The 15,988-nt window shown below is 35.1% G+C and overlaps 2 protein-coding genes across 2 annotated transcripts; both read right to left on the reverse strand.

Annotated features, from left to right (window-relative positions):
* Window positions 1–206: 206 nt before the first annotated feature.
* On the reverse strand, window positions 207–2,594 carry LOC122276272 (xyloglucan endotransglucosylase/hydrolase 2-like). The gene is made up of 4 exons (XM_043085865.1): window positions 2,567–2,594; window positions 1,671–1,921; window positions 1,305–1,498; window positions 207–606 (listed from the first exon to the last, which is right to left on the reverse strand). The coding sequence occupies exons 1-4, from the start codon at window positions 2,592–2,594 to the stop codon at window positions 207–209; spliced, it is 873 nt and encodes a 290-aa protein (XP_042941799.1).
* Window positions 2,595–10,829: 8,235 nt separating this feature from the next.
* On the reverse strand, window positions 10,830–13,896 carry LOC122276261 (codeine O-demethylase-like). The gene is made up of 4 exons (XM_043085852.1): window positions 13,593–13,896; window positions 13,114–13,358; window positions 12,655–12,979; window positions 10,830–11,222 (listed from the first exon to the last, which is right to left on the reverse strand). The coding sequence occupies exons 1-4, from the start codon at window positions 13,848–13,850 to the stop codon at window positions 10,947–10,949; spliced, it is 1,104 nt and encodes a 367-aa protein (XP_042941786.1). The 5' UTR covers window positions 13,851–13,896; the 3' UTR covers window positions 10,830–10,946.
* Between the last annotated feature and the right edge of the window lie 2,092 nt (window positions 13,897–15,988).

The raw sequence follows: 15,988 nt of genomic DNA on the forward strand, positions 1-15,988 counted from the left end.
TGGGCAACAATAAGGAAATTCAATAGAGGTATAATTTGTTTTATTTATTTATTTATTTTTATTTTACAAGAGTAATCCTCAAATAAAGATTACAATAATTCACAAATTGAAAAGATATATTAAAACCAGAAAAAAAAAAAAAAAAAAAAAAAAAAAAAAAAAAAAAAAAAAAGAAGATATATATTAAAGTCTCATCCATCAACGTCCTAATAAACGTGCCGACGACACTCTCGTGGGAAACCCTGAGGAAATCGCTTGAAGTTGGTACAATAGTTGTAAATCATGTAGTATTTTTGCACCCATCTGAGTCTTCTTCGCCCACTCGCATCGAGCCCTAGCGTTTGCCAACCACTGTTTGAGACGGAATCGGAAGCACAAGACGAGGAATTACCTTGGGACCAGAAGCAGGCCTCGGCATTGAAGTGGCGATAGCAGGCAGTGAAAGGAGCCTTAGACCAATCAGTTTTCACGAGCCCACCTCTGGTTGCCCATTGTTCTGCATTCCAGAGGCTCGAGTATAGCTTCATGGGCTGTCTCTTTGGGAAGGGAACACCGATGGATTCTTCGTTGTTGAATACTCTTATGGGGATGTCATCTACTAAGAAACTGCATGCACAAATATACATGTTATAATGACCAAGTTATATATACATATAGATATATGGTTCCCAAATTGGGAGTTGGATCTTCAAAATATTGCGTAAAACCGTAAAATTAGTAAATGCTATGCCTGTTTCATGGGCCAAAACAATTAAGGAGCTTAAACTTAAGATTAATTGAACTTCAATCAGAACCTGCTAGTATTTATAAATCAGGTTTCTTAAATCTTATATTGAAAATTAATACACCCGCATTTAATCAATTTTATTTAAAGAACATTTATTAAAAAAACTTTGGAGGGGTGGCTGGGCAGCCAACCGTTAGATTCTCAATTTTCTTATTCTTTTTATTTTGAAACATTCATTATTATAAAATCAATTCACAGGATTGACGACTTGGTTTATCTGAGCCTTTTATGATTCAACTTGAGAGAGTGTTTGAGTGTCCAAGGACATGCATGATTTAATTTGTAGAAATGTTTGAGTGTCCAAGGACATGCATGATTTAATTTGTAGAAATATGCATAGGACCGAGTTCCATATCTTATGACATTCGTCCCTGATTTGCCATTCGAAGGAGAGGCTAGTGCTGTAATATTCTAGATAGTGATTGAGATTTTACTGAAAATATCTATAAAAAATATGATCATATTTTCTGATTCTTTCACAATTAATTAAACATTGGTCTGATGATGGAAATCTTACATGATACGTTGCGGATTCCATACAATGGAATAGGTGTGAAAATCTTTTGTTGGGTCGAACCAGAGGTAGAACTGTTGCTCTCTGTTCCCTTTCCCTTGCGTGTACACATTGGTATGAACGATATACGGCTCTCCACTCAGGTTCCCCAAGAATTCAAAATCAATCTCGTCATGGTTTGGCCCTTCTGAAGATAACTGCATGCAGCAAAGAAACAAATATATATATATATATATATATATATCCGATATTGAAGAAACTTTCTTATAAGCTAGTTGCAGAAGTTCATGATATTGAAGCATAAGATGTAGTATTGCTTGAAAACAGAAGGAGTTTGGATATCTGAAAATAGAGATAGAGATCATATACATAGTAAGCCGTGACAGTGCCAGCAGAGTTGCCGGAGACGAGCTTGAGCTGCATGTCCATCCTTCCAAATAGGTATTCTCTTTTGGATTGAAAGCCGGAGCCAGATACCTGGTCCAGAGTAAGTGTGAGAAGGTTACCTTCGTCGAGTATCTTAGCACGATGATCACCCCATGTTATGTCAAAATGGTCATAAAAAGTACCAGCAAAAGATCCCATGAAAGAACTCACAAAGACAGAAAGCAACAACATCCCTGAAGTTCCAAGGTGAGTGTGTGGTTCCATCTTTAGAGAGAACTAGAATTTGATGGTTGGATATATTAATGTTAGGGCTTTATATAGGAAATGGTGTAGGGAGAGAGAAGAAGTACTAGAGATGGGTGAATGGCGTAGGATGCTATTAAAATGCACATACACCAACATATATACAGAGGGAATAGAGTTGGCAATGGAGTAGCTTTCACTTATAAATAGAAATCTGTGAAAGAGATCAGTTTGAGGAATAAGTGACTTCAGAACGGTTTAAATGATGTTGGAGTGCCTTTGTATTAAAGGGCCGGGAATCGTGCATGGTTTTATATTGTATTAATATTGTACCCAGCCGTGGGCTGTGATTATATAAGACTAATGTGCGTGCATGTGTTGCAACCTTCCCCGGCCAATTTGAAGGTACATCTGGATAATTATGTTTAGATACAATATAAAATAGTGACCTTCATCCATACTTTAAAGAAATGTGACCAGGTATATAGTGCTGGCAATTTTATACATTTGGGTGACTCTTACTCGAGTTGACCATCTGATCTCATGAAATGTGGTATAAGAAATCTTGTTTTTTTATTTCAAATGTTATCATCTTTAATCACATCAACTCATGTCTAAGCGATTAAAGTGTCCGCATCGAATACTAGAACGATTGGAGATCATGTTTCTCCTAAATATATAATATCATGTCACAAAAGCAAGAAATGACGATGAAAAACAATTTTGACGCGACCTCGATCGTAATTCTATTAAACCACACTCACTACTTATGGTAGAGGAATATCGTACGTGCGTACGTATTTAGTAGCAATTGAAAACAGCACCTTAGTTGGGAAATAAGGTGTAAGTTGAAATCCTTTAACGCGTTATATCATGATCAGAAGCTAGCTGTATTTCGTTTATTTTCTATTCCATTATGTGTAGATCCACAACACATGAAGTACTGCGCCATATTTAGGCTGTGTTTTCTTAGAGGATAAAACTTTGATTTATGCCATAGAAAGAAGGAATTAAGATGACTTGAGAGCTCGGCAAAGAAGGTAGAAGTACGAGATTGCACGTGCATGCAGGATGCAGGACTAATACTACTTTTTTGTGCAAGTTTCCAATTCCTTGCTTGTAATTCTCTCCCAGTTTTAGACTTTGAGACCAGAAGGGATGAAGCTGCATTGAGGTCTCGCATGCAATAAGTTATGATTTCCTATTAATAAACTGAATCAGTTTTGAAGTTGGCCCAAAGAAACAAGTACCATGCATGCAGCAGCGTGCAGGGGATCAAGATCTTAATTATCACGGAGGTTTTCAAGTCATTTATAACTAGACAAAATTTAAAGTGGATTATTTAATATTTATTATATATCAATATCTACAAGACTACAAACCAAATTTTAACTAATGTGAAAAATGATAACAGAAAAGTAAAAAAATAATCTCACAACACAAAATTAATTATCATGTGACTCGGCAACATGCCTACTTCTACGGTATTGTAGAAGATTTTATTATCTTGATGAATGTTAAAATACACTGTAGAGTGAAATTACAACACTCCAAATGGTCACACTATTCATAATAAACATATATATGAGGTTGTATGGTGGCAACTCTAATTTCACGATTTTCGGATTATTTACTCGAGCAAGTCTCGAGCAAATTCTCTGTTTGAAGTTTGCTTGAGCTATTTGTCAAGTGAACTCTCTACCTAGCGGTTCCAGTCTATCGACTCAAGTTTGTGCTCCTTGGCCCAGGCCTTATTGAGAATCCACCCAAGAACTATAGTGAATCCTTGTTGAATTGGGTGATCAAATCAAATTGCCACAATAATAAATCAGGTTAGCTCCACAAACCCAACATTAACCTTATCTTCAAGGTGCGAATATGGTGATAGATATACAAGAGTTAACGGTGGATGGATTTGGAGAGGCCATTGGAATAGAGACAATACTCTTGATGAGGTTCACTGATAGTATATTAAATCACTACTTGTCTAAAAAACTTGAGTTGATGAGAAGAAATAGATTTAATTATTTAAATTATAAACTTAATAATATCTAATAATACTATAAGAAAAATACACATGAGGATGCAACATTAAATTCTTATGTAAAACCCGTCTTACAAGAATATCTCTTTTCTAACTTAGAACCACAGGTTTGATCATATGAAGAATTTGAGAGAACAATTGTAACGCCCCAGTTCCGAATGGGTCGAAGAGTTACAACTGTCACCTAAAATCATATTTTACAATACATATATAAACTTAAATTTGTTAATTAGACATACAACTTACTGTTTCAAACAAACTACTTCAATATAATTAATTTAAAAATGCCACAAAGTCTTAATATAAATGTCAATCTCTCACATGCCAGGTCATTAGAATACGACAAATTTACCAAATAACATTCTTCTATAACCATGGCATTTTTTGTGCTTAATCCACTATACGTAAATAACCTCACCTTTGCTCCCTAATCTTGATTCTCAACTGAATATATACTAATATGTAAATAAGAACATTTACAAAATTCAGGATGCATAGCAAAATATTTAATTTCAAAATGCAAAATTAAAACATATTATTAAAATATTAGAGTGGATCTTTCAGAAATATTCTTATTCAAAAGTACTTTGGCATAGCATAACTAAGACACCATCTTATCAAACCAGAGTCCAATATTATTACTCATGGCAAGGTCGTATACTACAATTATACCCGTGCCAAAGTCATGTACCACTATTATACCCATGACAGGATCGTATATCACTATTATACCCGTGGCAGGGTCTTAACAGAATATAATAGAAACATAGTCAGATACAAAATCAGAAATTCATGCTAAAGGTTTTTCAAATACTACATCATATCAAAACAAAGTATTGAATAAATTCAAGTCATTTCACATATTCAGAACAAGATTCAGAACATCTTCACATCACGTGCATAAATCTTCAGATTTTATATTCACTCTTTTTGCAAGGTTCAGAAACAAAATGTCAAAATATTGCTCTTGTTTACACCAGTCATGACAAAATACTTTCTCTTTTATATAGATTTCATAAGTAATGCAGAACACATAACTGATATTATTTTGAAGTTTTCTTCTCAAAACATAACATGCATATTTTTCATAAACCAACCTCAGTCCATATCTTTTTAATGCAAAGTCTAGCATAGGAATCCCACTTACCTAAACTTTTTAACTTATCTAGATTTTCACACCACTGTACCAAGGGAATATCAATCATCAACTATACAATAGTCAAGAAGTAACTTGCATAAATTTCCAATTGAACACGTACTTCATAATTAAAACTCGAGATATTAAAAATCTATATCTCTCTAATGTCTAAAACCCTCAAAATCCTAAAATATCGTCACTCTCCAAAATACTTTTATTCCCACATACTTTCTCCAATCAACTATAAGATTAAACATTAAAAATATCTCAACAATTAAACATCTATTTTCTCTTCATTCTATTATAGAAAATCATCATAAATAAATAAACCCTATTATCAACATAAAAAGGTGGTGTTATTATTATTTATTTTTATTTTTATTTTGTAATTTCGTTGTGGATACCCTTCAGACATGGAGAGGGTGAAATTAGGTCAGAGAAAAGAGGAAGGATGAGTGAGTTTACGTGGAATAGAGTGTGTGGCTACGACAGTGGTGCACGATAGGCATTTATAGGGCGGCGTCCAACGGTGGAAGCTTATTTTTCAGCTAGAGTAGCGACTCAGGGCGATGGTGACAAGGCTGTACTGTGCAACTTGTTTGGATTCAAGGTTGTTGGTTTTGTGAACCATGGTGTAGCAGCATCCTATTGAGTGGTGATTTGCACTTTCTGCTTACAGGGGTTCGACATGGAGGGGTTGGCCACATGCGACATTTTCTAGGGTGCACTTGGGGTGGCACTCGTTTGGGTTTCTGAACAACCATTGGTGGTAGATGCTTCATGCATGTGTTGTAATGTGGCGTTGCGTGGTGTACATGTAATGGTTGCTAGAGGGGCTTCACGGTGGTCTCATGGTGGTTCACTGGTGGACTATACGTGCTTTGTTTTCGAGTGGTTAAAACAGAGGAGGAGCATTGGGGTGCATTGGTCTTGCGTGGAGGTTTGTGAGTTGGTGTTGGGCAAAGCTAGGTAGCCTCTAGGTGGTTCCTGGTGGTTGGCCGAGGTCTTCACTTTGTGCAGCTATGGTCTGGTGCAGTGATGCTACGGGACGTGACACGAGGCTGCATTTCAGGCTGGGCTTCATCTTTCATGGCAGTGGCTTGTTAAGATAAATCAAAACAGCAGAAATAAGTATCTACCACTTTGCGTGAATCTGTTACGAATTAATAGAATAGAGAACAATATAAAGTAAAATCACACATAGAGAGAAAACTAAGAATTTTTTTACATTGGAAAACCCTTCAATACAAAGGAAAAAACCATGGGATCTAGTCCAGTTAAAACTTGCACTATCAACAATATTATGTATATAAATGTTCTCTTCTAGATAGCATTAGAGACATATAATCAACAATGATCTTAAAAAAAACACTTTCTTAGCAACCAAATAGTGTGATTAGAAGAGATATCATCATGAGATGCGTTATTGTTCACAACCTCGAACACCAGAAATACTACTCCAAATCTAATCTCCACTATTCACATTATAGAGCCTTGAGTTATAAATGTGCCTACACAATTCCAACTCAATCGAACCACAAAAAACTCTATTCAAAGCATTTGATTGAAGCTGGACAAGCTCCCCTATTTTTGTCTGTCTCTTCCTTTCCCCAATCTCTCACATGGTTTTTTTTTTCCTTTTTTTCACACTCTCTCTGCTTTTATACACAGCAGCATCACTTAAGTTTAAAACCTAATTAAAACTGGGCCTAAACCCTCTCTCCATATAGGCTTAATGAACCCAAAAGGGCCATCCTCCATATAGGAGGAAACCCAACACAATAAATCTCCTCCTTCTAGACTATATAGGGGGACTCACCATCCCAACGATTGAGCAATAAGAGTCAAGCTTCTCTCTTATTGCAGCCTTCATTAACATATCAAAACCAGTATCCTATATATAGCAACAAAGTCCGCTCCCTTTAAAAGGGGAGACTGAATTTTCATTGTCTAATTAGAACTTATACAAATGAAGTATTTATATCTCTCCAATAAAATATTCTCTCCAACTAATGAATTTTTGGAAGATAATTTTTAACTTCTATAATCAACTACTTGTTTAGAGCATGTTGCAGATGAGTACTGTTGTAACATTAGGACCATCCTCAGGCCTAGGCTCAGGCCTAGGCCTAGTAGGAGAGCCCACTCATCAGAAACGACATTGTTTTGAGGTTAGAAAACTCTTTCCCCTTCTAGTTTCCCTCTCCCTCTGTGATTCCTTCTTCCCCAACATTTTCTTAATTAATCTGGGGCAATTAGTTAGTTGATATGTGCTTTAGGATAATTTTTTTTTTTTTTTTTTGATAATCTCATCTCATTAACATCAAGTCCTTACAAAAACCTGCCTATCAAGCCATGCTGCTTGAGAAACACACGAAGGACAACCATCACGCCAGACACTTACATCATCAACATTCCTAGCAAATCTTGCTAAACCGTGCGCCACATTGTTACCTTGCCTACATACATGCACAAAGGAGATTTCCTGGAAATAAGATCTAATTCTTCTTATCTCATCTATTACATAGGCAAAATCAGATAGACATTCAGAGGAGGAATTTAAGGCATTAATTAAAAACAAACAATCAGATTCCATCACCAATTTATTAATGCCCCACTGCAGTCCGAATTGGAGGCCTCGCAACACTGCTGTGGCTTCAATAAATTCAGAGCTTGCAACCGCATGCTCTATCTTGCTGCAAGCCATTAAAACATTGCCTTCATGATCTCTTAAAACCAGACCAATTCCAGCTTTATCGATCTCACCTAAGGTGGCACCATCCACATTCATCTTCAAGCTACCTTGTGGAGGAGGTTTCCAGATTAGGACCCTTGGGGTGTCTTGGCTGCTACTCTCCAGAAGCTGAGCTTTTTTGAAATCAGATTGCATAGATAGGGCTGTAGAAACAACAGAAGAAAAATGAAGAAAAGAGTTATCATAGATAAATTTATTTCTTCCACTGCTATAAATTTCAAAACCTCTTCCTCGTTGCCTCTTTCCTTTACTTCTAGCACAATTTTCCCAAAGGATTTCCCACAACCTATCTCCCCCAGCAGGGGTTGAAATTGGATACATAAGGAGTTGATAGAACTACAGTAAAATAAGGCATGTGCTGCATCCTCTCTACATTGATTGCAAAACAAACAGACATCACTCTCCAGAATTTTTTTCCTCACAAGATTTCAATATGTAGGTGAATTTCTAAAAAGCCTTTCCATACAAAAATCTTCATCTTTAAGGGAATTTTCAGATTCCACATACCCTTCCAAAAGGGAGCTAGAAGTTGAACCCGAGATCCTTCCCCTTCTATTAGAGCATAGGATTTTTGAATATTTCTGTACCCACTTCTAACTGAAAAGGATCCACTTTTTTCATCTAACCAATACCAGGAATCCTCATAGTTGGGAGCCACATTAATTCTTAAAATCTGAGATACTGTTCTTGGATTGAAGAGAGCTCTTAATGCATCAACATTCCACCAACCCGAGCTACTATCCATTAAATCCTGCACTTGCAGATTCTCCTGTGGATGACCTATCGTTTCACCTAGCAAAACTGATGGTGGTATACCAGGAATCCAATTGTCTTTAAAAACCTTTGTTACCACCCCATTCCCCACTCTTCTGATACATCCAACTTTCAATAGAGGTAAGGCACTATGAATACCTTTCCACACGTATGATGAATTGAAACCAATCTTTGCTTCAAACAGAGAGCTCTTTGGAAAATACCTTGCTTTGAAGATCTTGTAGAGAAGTGAATCACAGTTAGTAAGAAGCCTCCACCCCTGTTTAGCTAAGAGGGACATATTGAAATCATATAAGTTTTTGAACCCCAGCCCTCCTCTAAATTTAGATGCACTCAATTTCTGCCACCCTACCCAATGAATTTTCCTCTCTTGAGCTTGATTACCCCACCAAAATCTGGCCATCATCATTTCCATCTCATGACATAAGGTTTTAGGGGGTAAAAAGCAACTCATTGCATATGTCGGGATGGACATAGCTACTGCTTTTAATAGGATCTCTTTACCCCCTTGAGATAGCAAATTTCCTTTCCACATCTGAATTTTCTGCCACAATTTTTGCTTAATATCAGCAAAGGCTCTTTGTTTTGATCATTAAGGTCTATAATGTTGTATTATTAAGGTCTATAATGTTGTATTTATGAGTTTGTTCAATGTCTTGGATTAATAATTAATGCAAACTCTTTATCTTAAAAAAATATCTAAAACTAGTCATCAAACCATTAAGGCCTCATTTGTTTCCACAACAATTCTTATCTAATCTTATCTTATCTCACAATTACAAGTTTTTCAAATCCCTATAAAAAATAAAATAAACAATTCAACTTTTTTAAATCTCAAAATAAAAATAATATTAAAAAATATATTATAATAATATTTCATTCTACTTTCAATTATTAGCTCAACTCATCTTATCTCAACTGCGAAAAATAAACAAGGCGTGAGACATAATATTGTACCCTCTAAGAAAGAAAAGTTCATACAAATATACATCATGAAATATTCAAAATTCTAATAAATTAAAAACCAAAATGATAAAAGACAAGCAGAGTTGGGAATTTAATATTTAAAAACTTTTAGAAGTCATTTTGACTTTTGCGAGGCTTTATATCAGGGTGCCTTGCTACATTTTTTTTTTTTTTTTTTTTGGGTAACAAGACAATCTCATTAACGAAAGAAACATTTCAGACTAGCCAAATATCTTGAGAGATAAAGTCTGAAAAATCATCCCACCACATCTTTATAGAGTTAACAGACCAAGCATGTCGGGCTAGTCCATGAGCAGCCTCATTTCCTAACCTCCGAACATGTTGTATTTAACATTCACCAAATAGAGACAAAAGGGTCTTGTTTCTCGCAGCAGGTTCCCCAGCATGGAAGAGGATTAATCATCTATAGCTTGAAGCTCTTTAATCATCTGTATTTTTATCACAGAGATCAACAAACTCAATAAGCATCAAACGTTGAGTTCAAATCTCTAAATCAAACATTCTTCACAGGTCTCCATATTTTTTTCATTATTTGTTTAAAGGCATCTCTGTTATAGTGACGAGACTTCAACAGTTGAGCAATCAAGCACTTAATTACCACCTCGAGAAATAGCATCTTCCAGTTTCTAGGTCTCCACCTAAATTTCCTCCTACTCATGCTCCGTCAAAGAAAATCGCTTATAAAGTACCTTCAAATTTTCCTCCATTCGGAAGAATCAGTTCTGTAAACAGGATTGCAACACAAGGCCTGTACAAAGACAGGGATGAAACCTCTGCTTGGGAGAACCCCGAGGGGGTGCCTTGCTATTTTTTAAAACAACTATTATACTTATAAAGAAAACTTCATATAAGTAACTTAAGTTAACATGACTTCATGTGATACGTTAAATTTATTTTATAATAAAAGTAACTTTACAATTAATCTAATATACCAAATCAAATCATATAAAATTCTCTTGTAACTAAATCATTTCTTATATTTTTTTGATAGTTTGAAGGTGTAATTGCCCGAGAGTTTGGGAAGCAAGTACTATATATAACAAATTGTGTGATAAACTGAGGGGGACATTTATAGGCTAAAAAAATTACATTAAAATTAATAACTGTCCGACTGATCAGGCTCAGTACTCCTAAGTACCATGATCACTCACGCTAGAGGACTTATCCAGCAATATTCGGAATTAAAGAACAATTCACAGATAAAGAGAGATTAATTTATTGCCTGAGACAGTACATGTAAACTATATATATATATACATATATAGGAGTACATGATCATGATGATTGGGGCGGTCATGAGCGATTGATCAAGATCATCTAAGAACTAGTAGTGTTGCCAGCTTGTCCGGGTTTGATCCTCATATGCTCTACGTAAGTCCTGCCATTGAGACTCCTGGAGAAGAAATCCTTCACATATTTCTCCATTGCCACCCTTCTGAATAATGGTGGGTTATTTGGGTTTAACAATGTATTTGAGGGTCCAACCTCTGCCTCGAATTTTGGGTTGAAGAATAAAGCCACTGACATCCTCTCTTTCGTTGAATTCACTGTTGCTCTGTGCTCCACGCTGTTGTATACCCCATTGCTCAAAATCTGCATGCAGAAGCATATAATTACCGGGGCTCGCTTAATTAAAATTAAAAACGATTTTCAGAAATTTAGAGATCTGTTCAAATATTATTTTGTATATAAAAAACACCTTAGAAACACAAAGCACGCACAAACGTCTAATTCCTTCGTCACCGCGCGCTTTCTGTTTTTGGAAACGTCTTGTATAATTATTTTAACCGATCTAGTCACTTTTACCTCAGAAACACAAAGCACATGGCCTAAAAATTTGCCTCAAAATTCGTACATTTTTTTTTAATATATGCCTATACTTTAGGAATATTCATGTACATGAGAATTATGACTCCCAAATGGTCACACAAAAACGTGATAAATATGTTGAATTAATATTGCTTATGTCATGGTCGATCCGTACGTAATGCGATGATCGACACTTCTCGTGATGTACTACATACGAGGATCTAGCCATGAGTTGCACTCGAATTAATGATCACGAGTAGTGCACATAGAGTACTTTGCATGATCTTTGGGTCCACATTTCATGATTGCTAGGTCGACTTAGGATATCTTTTAATGTTATACACCATGATGAGATCATATTTTATCTTAGAACTAGATTGAACAACCCTCTCACCTAACACATGCAATATATGATAATTGATCATTTTTTTTTTCAATAATAAATCTTAAAAAAACAAATGCATCCAAGTTTTTGCAAAAGCCTAAAATCAATGTAGCCAGCTTAAATAAGTTAAAAAAAATTGAGGAGTTTTCTTAAAACCAAAACTGACATAAAAGTTTTAGAAGACAAAATATCGTTAATTCTAAAAGTTTGTCTCGTTTAATTTCACAATTCCTTTCAATTCATTTTATTTTATCTAATCATTACAACTTTCTCAAATTTTCATATAAAATAAAATAAACAATTCAACTTTTTTAAATATCAAAATAAAAAATATATATTAAAAAATATATTTTAATAATATTTTATTCAATTTTTATCTTTAATCTCAACTCATCTCTTCTCATATGCGAAAACAAACACAGCTAGTTTTTTTCGTCTATATTTTTTATGGAATATCATAAGTTTATAGTAAATGTACGCGTGTTTTCAATCATTTTGAATATAAGCATATCAAGAAAGTTAATTGCTATATAAGTACGTCGTCGCAGCAGCGCCTAGCTATCTAGAAACAGTGAAACCGTGTTACGTAAATTGAAGGCACCCATAAAAGATATAATATTAATTCCTATAATTAAGACCACGTAGTACGTTAGAAATTAGTTGTTAGATCGGCCTCATAAATTACGAATTAGTTTGAACACGAGAGCTAAAGTTTCCAGAAAAGCGGACGACTGGTCGATTCAATATGCACGTTTTTAATTTCTTTGATTTTTCTTTCATACAAAACTTTGAAATATATAGATGGAAATCAAGAGAGGAACGATCACTAACCTCTAGAATGTCTCCAATATTCACAATAAAGCTATCCGGGCGGAAGCTTACGGGAATCCAAACCCCGTCTTTCTTCATTTGAAGGCCTTCGACTCCATTAACCTGGTGAAGGATGGTGATGCCAGTTGCGTCCGAATGAGGCGTGAGACCCACAACCAGCTCTGGTTGTGGGCACGGAGGATAGTATGTCATCCTCACAGATTGCATCCCATCTTCAAATAACTCCCCCATCTCTTCCTTCTCCAGCATTAGGGCCTTACCCAAGTAATCGAACAGTGTCATAGCTAGTCTTTGCAACTCCAATATGTAAGCCTCCAGAGTTTCTCTGGCGAAACCAGATTAACAGATCAGTACAAATTGGTTATGTTTCAAAAACAGAAGAAAAGAAGATACATAAATTTAGTTTGTGTGGTTTGTATGTATGTGTGTGTGTGTGTCAGAGAGAGAGAGAGAGAGAACCTCAAAGAAGAAGGAAGCTCGGGGAAGAGATATGGCTTTCTTCTATGAATAGGGTTTATTATCATATATACCCTATCACCCCAATCAAGTCTCTGTTCATCGGATCGGACCACGGTTCCAAAGCCTTCAACATCACCTGGTCTAACCTTCAAATTCATTTTTTCCTCCACAGGAAGCTTGAAGAATCCTTCAATCTCATCATTCAGCTTCTCCACGAGTGAAGAACTAACTCCATGATTTACCAACTGGACAATAACAACATGAAAACTGTACGTAATTAGCTCCAGCTTCTTCAATATTAGAGTTGAAAATGATAATTAAAACCAACCCATGCAAGCTAGATATATGTATATTAATCCTAGCAATTGCATATATAGGCACGTTAATTTGATAATATGCGAGCCCAACACGATCATTTTCCAGTGCTAACGTATAAGAAAGTTCAAAACTAAAAAATAATTAAGAATTAGCTAGCAGACCTGAAACAGGCCCCATTCGATGCAAATGGAGTGCAACTTCTCGACTTCAAAGTCTTTGGTATCTTCAGAAACCAATTTTTTCATGTCAACTGTGGGGATCGCAGGGATAGAGGTTCCTAGAACTGGGGCGGGATCTTGACTAACGCGAATAAAGCGTTCTGGGACTTTGATCTTGGGGTCTAATTTGCGGAGCTCCTCGTTTATGCTCAGCACTAAATGATCAGAACTAGTGATCAAACCCACTTGCTGTGATGCCATTTTGCTTTGCCAAAGTGATCAGCGCAGGTACTGCTCACAGCTCTCCACCCATGTGTACGTGATGGGGGCATATATAGCCATAACCCATTATAAGATTGAAGCATTGGACCAGAACTCGTAGGTTCCATAAAAAAAACGTGCGTCAATTAAACTAGCTGGCTGTAACATGATAATACATTAATTAATGTTTTTGATGATATATACATGTGTATTGGATGATTGATCAAGACTCTAATTAGGAACTAATTTGGGAATTAGAAGTCAATATTCTCGGGCGGCGTATACTGAGGTTTTGGGACAAAAGGTGAAAATGAGTTTTTGCTTTTCAATGCTGGAATAGTAGTGATCACATAATAAAATCTCGTATTAAATATAATATAGTTGAAAACTATTTTTGAGCCATGCAAAATTATTAGTTATAATTTTCTTTCGAGATTTGTGAACAAACTTTGTTGGGCTCCCTTAAGCTGATTACAATTCCTTTTTAATTTAATTATATAAAAACGCGACTTTGCCTTTGTGACAAAGATCCCTAAAGTTTTTATCTAAATTTTAGGACCTAAAGTACTATGATATAGATAGACATATAAAATGAACTTTACGTACAATATTTATTCAAAACTGCTATAGACACAAAGAGATTACATAAATATAAACTCACAAATTGTCGTGGATTTATGTAATCCGTTAGATCTACTTAAAAAAAATAACTTTACAATCTGATGCACTGCATCAAGCCACATTAGTTGGCGGCTAAAGTATTTTTCATATTCAAATTGCTTAAATGAATTTTTTTTGAACAATATTATAGCATGTATCCACTTTATGTATGTATTTGTTTACTAGGCTCTAAATTTAGTTTGGACAAAAAACTCAAAGGAGTAATTAATTTGAATCTAAGTACTCCTTATGGTTATTAATTATATAATTAGGTTGTAACAGGCATGCATATTAATGAACAAATGATTTAACTTATAATTTTAATATTAGTTTTAGTTCATGGGTAGTTGTAATGTCGTACGTAACCTTTAATTAAAAAGAGAAATATCTTGATTTCAGAAGACCTAATTTTAGCGCTAGAAAGGAATGTGTGAACTATGGATTAAAAAAAACAAAAGTGGGTGGGTGGCTTTCAAAATTTGTTATTGAAGTTCATAGGTTATAATCCGATGATCCCAAGGGAAAGCAATTTTGCATTTGCTAGATAATATAATACCGAAACATATCGGCTTCTAGATGATCGCGCGTAAACTAGTAATATTCCTAGTTATAATAGCCAAAAAGGCCGGATTGATACATCATACCTATGCATGATTTCAATTGGAAAATTATATATATATATATATATATGTAGAGACGGTGAAGTGTGAAATCAAAATATTGCATTGAGTTGAGAATTTCTACTCTAATATTATCATGTGAATTAAATTATAAATGAATTATTATATGAGTTCTGTTACATACTATCATTGTTTAATACTTCTTGACATTCACTTCATTGATATGACTGTCAAGTAATTATTTTATATTAAAAAAATAATATAACTAATCATATTAATAAAGTATATAAAAATTACACTGCACATAAAATTTTTGTTATTATATATATATATATATATAGAAGAGAACATTGAAATGCCTTTGGACAAGTCAAGGTTGCGTAATGGATGTTGATTTCACCTATGACGTGTTGCTTATAAGGGGCCTAGGCATGGATTTTGAGCTACCTAGCTAGCCACACATACCATGCATACACATAAGCTTAATTCCATGGATGTTTAAAACTAAAACGTGCGTATAATTATCAACTCCTAGCTAGCTTTTTATAAAGTGAATACAAAAAATATATATATATACACACACACAGAGAAAGAGAGAAATATTGACAAACTAGTACTCTCATGTAGTAGTACTAGTACTACTGATTGATGAGTTTATTATTTTACAGACAATCCACGTTTCCGATCGAATATAATATAGCTAGGGATTGGTCAAAAATGAAATCATGATCCATGGTGACATCTAATTCCAATACTTAGAGGAAGTCTACCCAACTGGTGGAAATCAATAGGAGATGGGCCACGTGGATCATGTCTCAAGGATTCGTGGTACATCAACGTCTAATTGGCCTATCCATT

This window comes from Carya illinoinensis, chromosome 9, assembly GCF_018687715.1.
Source record: "Carya illinoinensis cultivar Pawnee chromosome 9, C.illinoinensisPawnee_v1, whole genome shotgun sequence".
NCBI classification, from domain to species: Eukaryota; Viridiplantae; Streptophyta; class Magnoliopsida; order Fagales; family Juglandaceae; genus Carya; species Carya illinoinensis.